General features: G+C 42.0%; 1 protein-coding gene across 1 annotated transcript in view; it reads left to right on the top strand.

The window, feature by feature from the left end:
• LOC120018394 (serine/threonine-protein kinase D2-like) overlaps positions 1-8,273 on the top strand; it is a 52,082-nt gene extending 43,809 nt beyond the window's left edge. The window contains exons 10-18 of the mRNA XM_038961570.1: positions 1-161; positions 644-696; positions 817-889; positions 1,003-1,109; positions 1,783-1,944; positions 5,917-6,015; positions 6,481-6,748; positions 6,880-6,965; positions 7,171-8,273. The exon at positions 1-161 is cut by the window's left edge and continues 161 nt beyond it. Coding sequence (XP_038817498.1) covers positions 1-161; positions 644-696; positions 817-889; positions 1,003-1,109; positions 1,783-1,944; positions 5,917-6,015; positions 6,481-6,748; positions 6,880-6,965; positions 7,171-7,392 — 1,231 coding nt within the window. The 3' untranslated portion in view covers positions 7,393-8,273. The remainder of the gene's footprint in view (positions 162-643; positions 697-816; positions 890-1,002; positions 1,110-1,782; positions 1,945-5,916; positions 6,016-6,480; positions 6,749-6,879; positions 6,966-7,170) is intronic.
• The last annotated feature ends 8,766 nt before the right edge of the window (positions 8,274-17,039 follow it).

Genomic DNA, 17,039 nt, shown 5'->3' with positions numbered 1-17,039 from the left:
CCTCCAGGCCTTCCCCCCCACACCCCCCTCCCCCAGCAATGTGGTGCCCAATAGCGGCGTGGGGCGGGAGGTGGCCAAGGCATGGGAGGGCGCCATTCGCCAGGCCCTCATGCCAGTCATCTTCCAGGATGCACCGCCGGTAGAGGGACACACTCCTCACAGTAAGATATAATATAACCTTACATTAATAATATGTTAATTTAGCGAAACTTTCATTCCCAAGTGTCTTAGTTCTAATGTTAGCCATCTGAAGAACAGAATCATGAGGTCTGGATCTGATCTCAGTCCTGCTCTTAGTCTGGTGGTGGAGGGGGGGGGTAGTGTTATGGGAGATTTACAGTGAAAGGCTTCTGAGTGGTATGCAGTCCATAGCTCGAGGAACTCAGAAGCTTGTTTTCAGAGCTCTTTGCGCGCGCGCGCACACACACACACACACACACACACACACACACACACACACACACACACACACACACACACACACACACACACACACACACACACACACACACACACACACACACATACACACACACACACACACACACACGCGCGATCTCTCTGTAGTGACCCCACATAAGCTCAGGTGGAAGTCCTGTATATGTTAGTGTGGATGGTTAGCATTTTTGACTTTGATCCGCAGGACAGGCTTCAGTCAGCGTCTCAGTGTCCAACAGTGTGATCCAGGAGAACGTGGTGAGTCGTCTCTTGACACGCGGTCGTAATACACGATCGTACATTATACCCGTTCACAATCATTACCCAGGACTTTGTGGTGATGATGATGGTGATTTTTTTTATCAATTTCTCCTCCAGGACATTGGTATGGTGTACCAGATATTTGCAGATGAAATCCTCGGTTCCGGCCAGTTTGGAGTGGTGTATGGGGGTGAGTGTCCCTAATCGTCTACAACTTCTACGACTCTGTTTTGAGTCGTTGAATCTTAGTTAATCAGACTCCTGTAATTTCCTCTCTTCCTCTCTTCTACCCCCCGCCACCAGGGAAGCACAGGAAGACGGGGCGCGACGTGGCGGTGAAGGTGATTGACAAGCTGCGCTTCCCCACCAAGCAGGAGAGCCAGCTGAGGAACGAGGTGGCCATACTGCAGGTGACCACCAGGGGGAGACGCAGATACACATTTTCAACGGGTCTCCCACTACAAGTCTAGTTCATCAGCTAATTGTGGCTGGTGACTTACTGCCGCCACACAAGTGTTGCATCCCAAGTGGCACGGTATTTTTACCCTGGTAAAAAGTAGTGCAATATGTAGGGAATGGGGTGCCATTTGGCATTCAAACCTCGAATACACTACACGCTATCAGCAACAAAAAAGAGGGATCAAATTAAGATCCAACATCTGTACAGGCCACGAGGGTCCATTTTTACATCATGGGTTCGTCATGCCAACTGCATTCAATTACATTGGCAGGTTTTGCAGCATCGTTATCATCTCTATGGGGTGTAGTTAGATAAAGGTCAAATGACAAGTAAACACTGCCTTCACACTATACTCTAACTAACTGATACTCATTCTAGATCTCTCGCACTCTTCCATCCCCCTCCGCTCTACCTCTCTGTTTCTTTCTCTCCCTCCCTGTGTGTCACTTCCCCCTCTTCTTCTGCCCGTTCTCTCTCTTCTTCTCTGTCTCTCTCACTGTCTCTCGCTCTTTTTCCCACTTTCCCCACGCTTTCCCTCTCTCGCTCACCCCCCCCCCCCCCCCCCCCCCCCCCCCCCCCCTCTCTCCCTCTTCCTACTCCCCCTCCCTCTCGCCATCTCCCAGAGTCTACGTCACCTGGGCATAGTGAACCTGGAGTGTATGTTTGATACTCCAGAGAAGGTGTTTGTGGTGATGGAGAAGCTCCATGGAGACATGTTGGAGATGATCCTGTCCAGTGAGAAAGGCAGGCTCCCAGAGAGGCTCACCAAGTTCCTCATCACACAGGTCAGTGTGTGTGTGTGTGTGTGTGTGTGTGTGTGTGTGTGCTCCCATATGGGGGAAAAATACATTTAAAATGCATTTTTAATAATCTTTTTAGGATACATGTGAAATATTTACAATTGGACAATTCATGTATTTGTCCAATTGAAATGTTCCACGAAATGAGTGCCTTTTGATAAGTTAAGTAACAATTATGCATTAATATTGCATTTGTAAATGCCTGTTATATGAAATGAAGTCCCCTGAAAATTGAAGATTTTAACCCCCCGAAATACTCCAGGTTTTCACCGACATTAGCTAGGTTTCCATCCAATTGGCGACAGATTTTCATGCGAATATTTAAAAAATCTGCATAAAGAAAATATGTGCATTTTCCCACCGGTGGTTCCACCAAACTGACTTGTTGCGGATAAAATCAGTGTGTGATGACGTAGTGCAAACAAAATCAGATTTTTTTCTTGTTCTGAATGAAAATCTAAAGTTCAATGTGTTTCCATCGCATTTTTAACTCTACGGAAAGTTTTGTCACAAAAACGCTGTTGTGACAAAACAAATGTGCCTACTCTGGTCTTGGTACACACGCCAACAGCTCACAGATACATTGCGGGTAGACTGTGCAGGTAGGCTAGTCTACAAAATGAGATTATTATGGATAAGAGCGAGGCTATATTTATTTGTCAAACAGTAGTCAAGCACAGATCATCATGTCACCAGAATAAGACCCTGGATATTTATTGGAAAGGAGCATCAAGCTCATCACCGTGCACTTTCACCACCCTGTGAAGTTCATCGTCACTTATTTCATCTGTAGTCTAGTAAACTGCATGGTTACCCCAGTCGTAGTGGGAGGATCACACACCATATCCTTGTGTGACTTCGATATGATGGTTATTATATCAGTATTTAAGCATAAAGAGGTTTCCACCGCCATTTATCGCATAATTCATTTTACAGACACAAAAAGATCCCACCATGTTGAACAAACAAATTATCTGTCGGCATTTATAAAATTGTAACAAACAAATGATCTGTCGCCATTTATAAAATTGTACCAAAACCTCCTGTTTCCATTGCAGCTGTCGTGATGTTTTAAAAAAAATACGGTATGACTTTAATCGCATGACAACTGTGGATGGAAACGTGTTTTTTGTAAAGCCTTAGTTATTGTGTTATTATTTCTGAATATTATTCTTTATTTAATGTGATTAATGATTCGTCTACATATGTCCCTCCTTTTAAGGTCTACCCCGTTACGGGAACCAAACTGGTTTTAATATGATGAAACTATTCCTTTTTAAAATATTTATTTTAAAAGAAACATTCAACATCTAATAGTCAAATCATAGAATAATAGCAGCTGATCTGGTTCTACTCTTTCCATTTTCTGCTGTTTTGTGGTGAAAAACTGAGCGGGTCGAGCATAACACGTAAACCTTGTTACCCATACATAGACAGGCTAGAAATGTTTGAACAATTACATATTTTTTACTCTTGCATTTACGGTAATTGCCCCTCCCTGTTGCACATAACAAGCTTCCATTCCCCTTGTCTCCTTGTCACAAGGGGATTCATGGCTGATTTAACTCGTAATTACCAGTTGTAGTGCGTTCAAGGGATTTTCCCCAGATATGGTAAATCCCTACTTCCCCCTTGGTTACAAAAGCACCGCAACACCGCTAACCATCCACTGTAGAGTCGTATAATACCACTCCTTGGAAGCACAAGACCTAGACCTACACTTTGACATATTGTGGAGTTGTACGATGTATAGATTTAGTTTGAATCGATAAAACAAAACAGAACAAAAACTGCTAAACTCTAAGAATTTTTTTTGTCCGAGATCTATTATTTAATTAATAAAATACAAAAATTATTGTAGTTATTTCTTTAACCTCTTGAAATGGGAAAACATGTTTTTTATGAAGTTGAACATGTGCTCTTTATGACCGAATGTTAAATGTCCTATTCAGAAATCAATTTCCTGGTTGCAAAAATTCTAATAGTTCGCCTAAATTCAGTTTATGTGACAAAACAAGAAGTATAGTGTAGAGAATCATTGTACCATCTAAACCGCTGTGAAATATATTTTCCATAACCAAAAATATAGTATTTTTGGTTATGGAAAGTAAAAGATGCAGAAAACGAAACTTAAGAACAGGAAGCATAGAAATAGCACACATAGAACAGATCTACTGCTTCTTTGACCTGCTTGCAACGAGAATGACAGATCTCACATTTCTATGTGAATTTGTCTTATTCTGGTCACAAGATAATTGATGCTTGGCTGCCCTTTTGAAAAAAAATATCTTGCTCTTTTGTCCATAATAATCTCATTATGTAGGCAATACACTGAGTATACCAAACATTAAGAACACCTGCTCTTTCCATGAGATAGACTGACCAGGTGAACCCAGGTGAAAGCTATGATCACTTGTTAAATCCACTTCTATCAGTTTAGATGAAGGGGAGGAGACAGGTTAAAGAAGGATTTTTGAGCCTTGAGACAACTGAGACGGATTGTGTATGTGTGCCATTCAGAGGGTGAATGAGCAAGACAAAATATTTAAGTGCCTTTGAACGGGGTATGGTAGCAGGTGCCAGGCGCACCGGTTTGTGTGGAGAAATGCAATGATGCTGGGTTTTTCACGCTCATATTTGTGCTCGTTGTTGAGTGATCCCTGCAGCGTACTATCGCAAATATGTGATTGGAACAGGAGCAACAGAACGTATGATGCAGAAAACGTCTCTAAACAATGTTTTGTACTGATGGAAAATTAAGTTCTTCACAACTCTATTCCTCAATGTCATATTTCATTGTAAAAGATAAATGCGAACTTCATCATCCAAGCATCACACAGAACACATCCACAGCCAAACTCAATCCATAAACCAGTCTAAATAACAGGTTGCGCTGACAACAAAACAAAAACAGAACACAAGTTAGCGACCTAACAGCTAGACTTGTTTACAATGTACCACATCTCTGGCGAGCACACGGGAGAAATGTGATATTGTTTAGAAAAGAGATTACGTGTGAGCTAACAGCGGATCAATTATTTACGATGGCAGCCATGTTTGTTTATGTTTGACAAGCGAAAACTCCCTAATCCCAGAATGCATTCACTATAAAACACAAAGTCAAAGATGGCCGTGCCCATTGCCCGAATAAGATCAACTTAGTTTGGCCACTTTGGCAACTCAATATTAGGAAGGTGTTCCTAATGTTTGATAGACTCAGTGTACGTGTTCTCTAGCCAACACCAGATAGCGCTGCAGGGATCACTCAACACCAGAGGCGACACACTCGCTATATAAGGCAACATTTTTGTGAGAAAACCTTCAGTAGAGTTGAAAATGTGATGGAAACCTATCTAACTTGTATTTTCTACCTTGTATTTTTTATTCAGTACATGGGAATTTAACTACAAAATGTATTTTTTATGTGCACCGCGTCATCACAGACACCCTTTTATCTGCCACAAGTCAATGTGATGGAAACACATTGGTGGGAAAATGCCGATTTTAGAATATTCACATTCAAATGTGTGCCAATTGGATGGAAACCCTACTACTGATCAATACGCAACGAGTCATTTAAGAAGCCAAATTAGTGACCAGTTTAGCCACCCTGTAGACTAGATGTTACAGCCATGCATTTCTGGAATATAGTCAGGCATTACATGCATTTAAGCAACGATTCAAATATGAAATACATTTGAAATATATATATATATAAAAAATGATTTGATACTGTTTTGGATACAGTAAAAAAAAAAATTGAGCCGCAATGTTCATATTCGCTCGAGGGTTTGCTGGTTACCGTTTCGTGTTGCTTACTCCACAGATCACTCACTATGTAACACATATGTTCTAGGTGTATGTTTTTTTCGGGGGTGTATTCTCACTCTGTGAGTTTTAGTTTCTTGTTACAACCCAGTAAGTGAAAGCCAAATCTGGGTTTGTTTGTGTGTGTAGATTCTGGCAGCTCTGAGGAACCTGCACTTTAAGAACATTGTCCATTGTGATCTGAAGCCTGAGAATGTCCTGCTGGCCTCTGCCGAGCCCTTCCCCCAGGTACACACACCTGTCATCACACTATCACACACAGCATGACTACACATCCAAGCTAATGTAGACAGCCCTTTACTCCATGTAATGCACCTTAATGCGTATTATACAAATTCACCCTGACTTTATTCTCTCTCTCTCTCTCTCTCTCTCTCTCTCTCTCTCTCTCTCTCTCTCTCTCTCTCTCTCTCTTTCTCTCTCTCTCTCTTTCTCTCTCTCTCTCTTTCTCTCTCTCTCTCTCTCTCTCTTTCTTTCTCTCTCTCTTTCTCTCTCTTTCTCTTTCTCTTTCTCTCTCTCTCTTTCTCTCTCTTTCTCTCTCTTTCTCTCTCTCTCTTTCTCTCTCTTTTTTTTTCTCTTTCTCTTTCTCTTTTTCTTTCTCTTTTTCTTTCTCTCTTTTCTCTCTTTCTCTCTCTTTTTCTCTCTCTCTTTCTCTCTCTTTCTCTCTCTCCCCCCCCCCCCCCCCCCCCCCAGGTGAAGCTGTGTGACTTTGGCTTTGCCCGTATCATTGGTGAGAAGTCGTTCAGGCGTTCGGTGGTGGGCACCCCGGCCTACCTGGCCCCAGAGGTGCTCCTCAACCAGGGCTATAACCGTTCCCTGGACATGTGGTCTGTAGGAGTCATCATGTACGTCAGCCTCAGTGGCACCTTCCCCTTCAACGAGGACGAGGACATCAATGACCAGATCCACAACGCTGCCTTCATGTACCCACCCAACCCCTGGAAACAGATCTCACCTGATGGTAAGACACACACACTTGCACTCATGCATGGCAAATGCAAGTGTCTTGTGCATGGGTAAGTATATCCATATATACAGATTATTAATGCATACACATACTGTTCTCACCTGTGTGCCTGTGTTTCTCTTCAGCCACTGACCTGATCAACAACCTGCTCCAGGTGAAGATGAGGAAACGCTACAGCGTGGACAAGAGCCTCAGTCACTCCTATCTACAGGTACGCTAGTCAACAGAAGCATGGCGGCTATACAGAAGTCCATTACCTACAATGGAGACACAAGAGACACAAGGCCCCCTAATTGACTAATTTCTCATGTTTCTCTCCATCCTCAAACCTCTTGTCTCATCCACGTCCCTCCTTCTCTGCTCTTATCTTCTTCCCCCTCATCCCTATCCTCCCTCCATTCCTCCCTCCTCTCCAGGACTACCAGACGTGGTTGGATCTGAGGGAGCTGGAGACCAAGCTGGGTGAGCGCTACATCACCCATGAGAGCGACGACTGCCGCTGGCAGATGTTTGCCCGCGAGCACACGCTCCCCTACCCGGCCCACCTGGTTCCCCCTCTGCCTGCTCCTGGCTCCGACGATGAGGCTGGGGAGGACGCAGACATGCAGGGGCTCACCGAGAGGGTCAGCATACTCTGAGAACCTGGAGAACCAGCAGAACCAGGACCCACGAGGGCCCAAGGGACTCAAGACTGACCCAGGGAAGAGGAGGGGAGTGTGGGGAGCGAGTGGAGAGACAGAGGGGCTGGCTGGATGGATGGATGGAGGTCTGGAGAGTGGGGAGGGTGAGGCTGGGAGGTTTAGCTGTAGAACAGCGCCTTCTATAGACATGATCCCGCCCCTGTCCGTCTACTAATGGTGACCCACTCCCGCCCAAGCCTGTCCAATCTCCAGACCCCATCTCCAGACCCCATCCTTGACCACTTTGAGTTTAACAGACTGCTCTTCTGTATCCCACAAGGACATACTGTATCCAGTGGTCAGGGGATGTTTAGAATATCGTTGCTGCAGTGTGCTCATTCAGTCTAAACTGCAGTATGGCAAAGGTCAGTTTGGATGACAGAGAGAGAGATGTGGATGGAGAGAGACAGACAGACAAAACATTAAGGACTCGATCGATCCACTTATGCATAACGTATACCCACCCATAAACAAATCCTTATGAACCGTTCCTTTTTATTTTCATTGAATGTGATGAGTGGAATCGCCCTGCATGTGCTGTTTGCTGCAGACCAGTCATTTAGTGCCTGTGAGTGGTAGATAAAAGGCTTATAACTGTAGGCAGCAGACCAGTGCTTGTGGGGTGTCATGGTCTCAGAGGAAATCTGCAGTTCAAATGACAGCAAAGAAAACAAAGCCAGAAATGGATGTAGTAATCGAAGATTACCCCTTTAAAACTGTCGTCTGATACAGTGGCTTACGAAAGTATTCACCCCCTTGGCATTTTTCCTATTTTGTTGCCTTACAACCTGGAATCTTACAACCTGGGGGGGGGGGTTGTTATCATTTGATTTACACAATATGCCTACCACTTTGAAGATGCAAAATATTTTTTATTGTGAAACAAGAAATAAGACAAAAAAACTGAACTTGAGCATGCGTAACTATTCACCCCCCTAAAGTCAATACTTTATAGTGCCACCCTTTGCAGCAATTACAGCTGCAGGTCTCTTGGAGTATGTCTCTATAAGCTTGGCACATCTAGCCGCTGGGATTTTTGCCCATTCTTCAAGGCAAAACTGCTCCAGCTCCTTCAAGTTGGATGGGTTCCACTGGTGGACAGCAATCTTTAAGTTATACCACAGATTCTCAATTGGATTGAGGTCTGGGCTTTAACTAGGCCATTCCAAGACATTTAAATGTTCCCCTTAAACCACTTGAGTGTTGCTTTAGCAGTATGCTTATGGTCATTGTCCTGCTGGAAGGTGAACCTCCATCCCAGTCTCAAATCTCTGGAAGACTGAAACAGGTTTCAGAATTTCCCTGTATTTAGCGCCATCCATCATTCTTTCAATTCTGACCAGTTTCCCAGTCCCTGCTGATGAAAAACATCCGCGCAGCATGATGCTGCCACCACCATGCTTCACTGTGGGGATGGTGTTCTCGGGGTGATGAGGTGTTGGGTTTGTGCCAGACATAGCGCTTTCCTTGATGGTCAAAAAGCTCAATTTTAGTCTCATCTGACCAGAGTACCTTCTCCCATACGCCTACGAACACCAAACATGTTTGCTTATTTTTTTCTTTAAGCAATGGCTTTTTTTCTGGCCACTCTTCCGAAAGCCCAGCTCTGTGGAGTGTACAGCTTAAAGTGGTCCTATGGACAGATACTCCAATCTCAGCTGTGGAGCTTTGCAGCTCCTTCAGAGTTATCTTTGGTCTCTTTGTTGCCTCTGATTAACGCCCTCCTTGCCTGGTCTGTGAGTTTTGGTGGGTGGCCCTCTCTTGGCAGGTTTGTTGTGGTGCCATATTCTTTCAATTTTTTAATAATGGATTTAATGGTGCTCCGTGGGATGCTCAAAGTTTCTGATCTTTTTTTATAACCCAACCCTGATCTGTACTTCTCCACAACTTAGTCCCTGACCTGTTTGGAGAGCTCCTTGGTCTTCATGGTGCCGCTTGCTTGGTGGTGCCCCTTGCTTAGTGGTGTTGCAGACTCTGTGGCCTTTCAGAACAGGTGTATATATACTGAGATCATGTAACAGATCATGTGACACTTAGATTGCACACAGGTGGACTTTATTTAACTAATTATGTGACTTCTGAAGGTAATTGGTTGCACCAGATCTTATTTAGGGGCTTCGTAGCAAAGGGGGTGAATACGTATGCACACACAGCTTTTCTGTTTTTTGACTTCACCAATTTGGACTATTTTGTGTATGTCCATTACATGAAATCCAAATAAAAACATATTTCAATTACAGGTTGTAATGCAACAAAATAGGAAAAACGCACTGAACTGTCCTGGTTGGTGCAACCCCATTATTGATGACTTATTAGGGAAGACTAGAGACTGCTCATCATCAGAAGTGCTAATTCACAAGCCATGGTGGTTCGAGGGGGTCCTAGACCTGTAGACATACACTGTTATAATGAAGGCAATGTGGACATTTTCTGAATAGTTTGTCATGGACACCATTAAACACCAATGGACAGTGGGGAAAATGCTATTGCTCTTTTAGATACAGTAGAAAGACGACAAACTGGAGTCAACGTTAAAGTGTGGGAGGAGGGATTACTGACTATGAACCTAGCATGTCAACACGTTGCATGTCCATGTGAAGTAGATTTGTCTAGAAGAAAAGCATAGTTATGAAGGACTAATTATGTACACGTATAACCATGTCTTTATGTAGTGTAATCGATGTATGCTTGGAGAATGTAAACCTATTGAAGATCCCAGCATTTATATGTAACACCAGTACAAACCTTGACATACCATTTTTCATCTGTGTCATTTATTCATATCATTCATATCTATATCCAATTGCGTCCTACCACGTACCTTTTCGTCACATGCATCAGTATTGCTCATCAGACATTATCTGCTCAGAGTTTCCATCACCCTGCAACATATACAGTATGTGGATTGAATGACAGATTGAGAGAGAGAAATACAGAGAGAGAGAGAGAGCGTCGACAATGCTTAATAATCAACATGTATGGATGAGATTTTCCTCGTAAGATGTTTTCTCCCCTTCTGATTGACAGGCCAATATCTGCCTACTTAAAACATCTTCATCCCATTTGGGGGTCCTGCTTCCAAGGCTTTTTCACAGCCTGTCAATCAGCTCTCCTAGATAACGAGTGTAAATGCCATACTACATATGGACAGATGGGAGAGACCTGGGTCTTCAGATAGACATGGCTTCCAACCCCCTTCCATTCAATTCTCACGGTTTAGAAGGGGGTGGTGCGAAACTCATTCCATGCTGGGCCGAGTGTCTGTTGATTCTTGTTATTTTCTTTCAATTTGTGTTCACTTTAGACCCAGACAACCAGGTGGGGATTTCCTAACTAATCAGTGACCTTAATTGATCAATCATGTACAACGGAGGAGAAAAAACGGCAGACACTCGTCCCTCCATGAAATGAGTTTGACACCTGTGCCTCTTGTCAGGATACAAAGCCAGCTTTTTGCATTATTCTACACAGGCATATTATGAGAGCCTTGTGGCCAGCTGTGAAGGAAAGTACCTGCTATATATATGCCATTTAGCAGATGCTTATTTCACATTTGCATATGGTGGACCCAGCAGCAATTGAAACCACGACTCTTGACGCCCCCATGCTCTACCGACTTAGCTGCACAGGACCAAACTGAATGGTGAGAGTTCTTCACTAGCCTGCTGGGTCTGACAGAGGGACACTTGTTACTCCTACTGGTTGGTAAGTGGCCATCTCACACAGCAGGTTAAAATGACATCATACTCTGAACTTATTGGTGGCAGCAATAAACCCATCAAACATGAGTTCAAATACTTCGGTATTTGTTATTTAAATATGTATTTTCTGTGTATTTGAGTATTTTCAAATAATCAACTACTTCTATTGGAAGTATGTGAAAGATCTGTTAAATGATTTCCTATGAAAAGCCTACTATTTGAAAGTGTATATGAATACTTATTTCAAATCCTATTTTCAAAGACCAGGGTTAAATGAATGGGAGTGTATTTGAGCGAGGGTATTTGAGTATTTTCAAATACTTTCCAAGTGATTTTCCAAATACATTCCAATATTCAACTGTCTTTTCAATAAAAACAATATATAAATTAACCAAAATGTCTTTGAAAGTCATTTAAAAACACAAAATAGTATTTTAACCCAGGTATGAAACCCATACTTGTTAAATGATGCGACGTGATCCAGAAAGATGGTTCCTTCACAGTCAAGTTATGGAAAGGGGTTATTTCAATGATAGGACTCTGCCTAGACCTTTAGCTGCCATGGCAACAGACAATAGGCCTACAGTATACATTTTAGACTAGTTCAGTTTTCGTCTCGGTACAACGCCAAACATGGTCATGAGTTAGGAGTCATCACACGCACGCACACAGACACACGGAAACACACACAGACACACCTACACAAACTATTTTATTTAAAAAAGTACAGTGCTGGATGTCATTGTGACATTCAACCACGGAACAACAAATATAACCAAACTGGAATGAAAATGAAATATATATTCATGTTAGTGAAAGGAAAATGTAGGGGGCTGAAGTTCCACTTAATGCATAAAGGCCATTCTATTGATTTGCCGTGGCTTCCTCTTGCCGGGAATATTCTAGTCCGGCTCTTTGAAGTAATCCCTCTCATATATATTGTATCTCAGAAACAGACCAGGCCAGCGCTCACCTCTGTGCATCCATGCATCTTATCCTGCAGAGTTTATAATAATGGGCTGATATATCCCTGTTTTGATCCAAGGAACGTACAGCCATATTGATTTAAGACATCATAGCAAATGTTAAATGTGTTGTTGACAACTAATTTGGCAAAGCAAGTGGAACTTATAATGGAAAGACATCAGCTTAAGTTACTGTACTAAGCACAAATAATGTGTAAGAATACATTTTCCAGCTCAAACAAAATATGGACACAACATATAGTATAACATGGATACATACACGTGACAAGTTGTTTTGCTCTAAAATACCAACTACACTTTTCAAAAGATAAAGAGTGTCACGCTGGAGGTTAAATGCATCATGATTCATCAACCATTTATCTGCAAAAAATAAATACAGATTTAAAATAAAAAAAAAGTGAGAGTGAGATGAACAAACTGCGTAAAGAAATGTGAAGCTGAAGTATGTGTAATCATAGCAGAGCTATCTGTCCTCCAAGCTGAGGGCTTGTTTACCATACAGCCGTGATTGGACAGCTGCAGTCATCAGAAAAACAGTCCCTGGTAAGCTAACACAGGACTCGACTTGGCACCAGCTGCTCTGCGGACTGTCAGCCAGGGTGATGTGGCTAGAATCATAAGTAGCATGATGGTGCCATGGTGAATTCTGTGCCCCTATGTGTATCTGTGACCAGTAGCTGTTTCCAGGCACTAAAAAGGTTATGTGTTAGATTTAGAGAAGATTATAAACATGGGCAAGTTCACTTTTTTAACCATACAGGGAAATTAGATGGCCATTAGACTAGTGGTGATGGATGTCACGTGTCAGTGATTGGTCTATTCAGTCTTAAATGTCTTCAAACAGAAAACACACAATGCCCTGTTATCAACCTAGATTACACGGTAGAGACATCCTGTCCAAGATCATATTTTGCACAACTTCCTGAATTTGCTGCGGATGTAATTGGCAAAGTTGACACTATTGGTAACTGTAGAGCAGGGATTCTTGAAAGTTGGGACAATTCTTGTCCGGCAGGGAACTTTTTTTTATAGTTGACATTTTTGTATTTGGTTACATTATTTCACCTTAAACATATAGGGGGATTTTATAAGGGGAAAGATTTGCTTTTGGAATTTTCAAAATATTTTCAATATTGTTAATTTCCATGTCGACTTTATACCCAGAAATGCCCTTGTCCGGAGAAAATTATCCTACTTTCAAACTCTCCAAAAAAGTGTTGTGGCTAGTCAACTTTCAGTGGATACCCCTCCTAAAACCCCACGTTTCATTTTGGTTGTTGTCAGTGACACTTTGTTAGTTTCCCCTTTTGTATGGGCGACATTTTTCTGTCAGCTTCATTAAATAGTACCATCAAAACACCAGTCTCAACGTCAACCGTGAAGAGGCGACTCCGGGATGCTGGCCTTCTAGGCAGAGTTCCTCTGTCCAGTGTCTGTGATTTTTAATCCATCTTAATCTTTTCTTCTTATTGGGCAGTCTGAGATATGGCTTCTTCTTTGCAACTCTGCCTAGAAGGTCAGCGTCCCAGAGTCGCCTCTTCACTGTTGACGTTGAGACTGGTGTTTTGCGGGTACTATTTCATGAAGCTGCCAGTTAAGGACTTGTGAGGCGTCTGTTTCTCAAACTAGACACTCTAATGTACTTGCCCTCTTGCTCAGTTGTGCACTGGGGCCTCCCACTCCTCTTTCTATGCTGGTTAGGGCCCGTCTGCGCTGTTCTGTGAAGGGAGTAGTACACAGCATTGTACGAGATTTTCAGCGTTGTACAAGATTTTCTTGGCAATTTCTCGCATGGAATAGCCTTCATTTCTCAGAACAAGGATAGACTGAGGAGTTTCAGAAGAAAGGCCTTTGTTTCTGGCCATTTTGAGCCTGTAATCGAACCCACAAATGCTGATGCTCCAGATACTCAACTAGTCTAAAGAAGGTCAGTTTTATTGCTTCTTTAATCAGGACAACAGTTTTCAGCTGTGCTAACATAATTGCAAAATGGGTTTCTAATGATCAATTAGCCTTTAAAATTATAAACTTGGATTAGCTAACACAACGTGCCATTGGAACACAGGAGTGATGGTTGCTGATAATGTGCCTCTGCACGCCTATGTAGATATTCCATTCAAAATCAGCCGTTTCCAGCTACAATAGTCATTTACAACATTAACAATGTCTACACAGTATTTCTGATCAATTTGATGTTATTTCAAAGGACCAAAAAATGTGCTTTTCTTTCAAAAACAAGGATATTTCTAAGTGACCCCAAACTTTTGAACGGTAGTGTAGCTCTCTCTCGTCCCGTCTATCAAGAATCCCTGAGATATCAGTTTCTCCTCTGGGCTACAATGTATTAAGAGCTCTATTCAATCAGATTCGCTTTCGCTGACAATCGCATAGCGTTGTTTTGGCGGCGTCAGAGGTGGAACTATAGTAGAGATGTCAAACCTACAAGTGGCTCCTAAAGCAGACATTGCCATTGGCTGCACAGAATCACATGAACAGAAATCCCATGCAGCCTTGTAAACAAGTTAAAGCACTGGAATGTGAGATGTAATCTACACCTCCATTAAGATGAACGAAACCCTCATTATTTAGTTGAATGATTTTTCAATTTGAGAGTTATTATTTCTATATAGCCTACACTTACTCATTCTGAACTTCTAATATGAGTGAGGCAGGTGTGGCTTCATGAAAATGATGCAGGAGCAGCTGCTCACGGAATTGAGTGCTCCAACGCAATTCCACCTCCTACACAGCCAAAATATGCCCTATGTGGGTGTCTGCAATCACACGTTAACACGTCATCTGATTGAATCTAGGCCTTAGTAATACATTCACATCGTATTTATAATATCTCAAAACATCAAAAGGCATGGATGGACATATACACTCACAGTTGTGCACTCAGAGTAGAGTAAGACCGTCACCAATATTTTTCAAGACATTTCTACCCAAATGAAATGTTCCTACTTGCTAAGTACAGATGACCTTAATGCTAACTGTTACAGAATGTTACAGGAGACAGGCATCACCATAACTACTGTATGATGCAGTGCAGAGTTTTGGCAGACACAGGCAGCAGGAACTAACTGAATTCAGGGAGGAGAGCAGAGGTGGGGCAAGGAGACATGTTGTCCGCAGAAAAATGTCAATTGAAATATTTTCCCTCTCGCTCCCCTTTCTCTCTCTCTCTCTCTCTCTCTCTCTCTCCAGGCCTGGCTCCAGGCTGACATACCTGAGGGGGCATAACTAGTATTGTCTTACAGCCCTAATAACACAAGGTTAATAACACAAGATACAAAACTGTATCTGAAATGTAGCCGTGGACATCAACAACCGTCATTTAACAGAACAACACAAGAAAGTAACCCAGTCTTAATTTGTACATATAGTACATCATTAACGAGAGACTGGGTTGCCAGAAGGATATGTGCCCCACTAGGACATGTGTATCTGAAATGCAGCTGTAGATGCAGTAGGCCCACACATAATTTGTGGCTTAAAAAAATAAATATATTATTTAACTAGGCAAGTCAGTTAAGAACAAATTGTTATTTACAATGACGGCCTAAGAACAGTGGGTTAACTGCCTTTCTCGGGGATTCAATCTAGCAACCTTTCGGTTGATGGCCCAACTCTCTTACCACTAGGCTACCAACACGCACAGATCAATCAGCTCGACAGAACGAGCACCACTAGTTTCTAAAAGATTCTTACAGGCTTCATAGCTTAAACTTGAATCATTAGAAGTATAGGCTATATTTCTGTTGAATTTGAGACACTTTGCAATGAGCGTAACCAAGCCCCCACTTCTTCAGGTGCACAATATTTTCTGTGTTGGAGAGTTTCAGGAAAGCAAACGCAATCAAAGTAAGTGTTACGTCCGTCGTTAAATGAAGACCAAGGTGCAGCGTGGTAGGCGTACATTTTCTTTAATTTAAATGTTCCACCAAAAAACAATAAACAACTCAATGAACGAAAAGCTTAGGAGTGCAACACATGCAACAAACAAAAACAAGATCCCACAACAGAAGGTGGGAAAAAGGGCTGCCTAAGTATGATCCCAATCAGAGACAACGATAGACAGCTGCCTCTGATTGGGAACCACACTCGGCCAAAAACAAAGAAATAGAAAACATAGAATGCCCACCCAAATCACACCCTGACCTAACCAAATAGAGAAATAAAACGTCTCTCTAAGGCCAGGGCGTGACAGTAAATGCATGTTCTACAGTCATAGCTGATGTAAAATGTTCTACAATCATAGCTGGTGTAAAATGTTCTACAGTCATAGCTGATGTAAAATGTTCTACAGTCATAGCTGATGTAAAATGTTCTACATTCATAGCTGATCTAAAATGTTCTACAGTCATAGCTGATCTAAAATGTTCTACAGTCATAGCTGATGTAAAATGTTCTACATTCATAGCTGATGTAAAATGTTCTACAGTCATAGCTGATGTAAAATGTTCTACATTCATAGCTGATCTAAAATGTTCTACAGTCATAGCTGATGTAAAATGTTCTACATTCATAGCTGATGTAAAATGTTCTACAGTCATAGCTGATGTAAAATGTTCTACATTCATAGCTGATCTAAAATGTTCTACAGTCATAGCTGATGTAAAATGTTCTACAGTCATAGCTGATGTAAAATGTTCTACATTCATAGCTGATGTAAAATGTTCTACATTCATAGCTGATCTAAAATGTTCTACAGTCATAGCTGATGTAAAATGTTCTACATTCATAGCTGATGTAAAATGTTCTACATTCATAGCTGATCTAAAATGTTCTACAGTCATAGCTGATGTAAAATGTTCTACAGTCATAGCTGATGTAAAATGTTCTACATTCATAGCTGATCTAAAATGTTCTACAGTCATAGCTGATGTAAAATGTTCTACATTCATAGCTGATGTAA

The sequence above is a fragment of the Salvelinus namaycush genome, chromosome 23 (assembly GCF_016432855.1).
Source record: "Salvelinus namaycush isolate Seneca chromosome 23, SaNama_1.0, whole genome shotgun sequence".
Classification (NCBI taxonomy): domain Eukaryota; kingdom Metazoa; phylum Chordata; class Actinopteri; order Salmoniformes; family Salmonidae; genus Salvelinus; species Salvelinus namaycush.
This window is presented reverse-complemented; position numbering and strand designations above follow the sequence as displayed.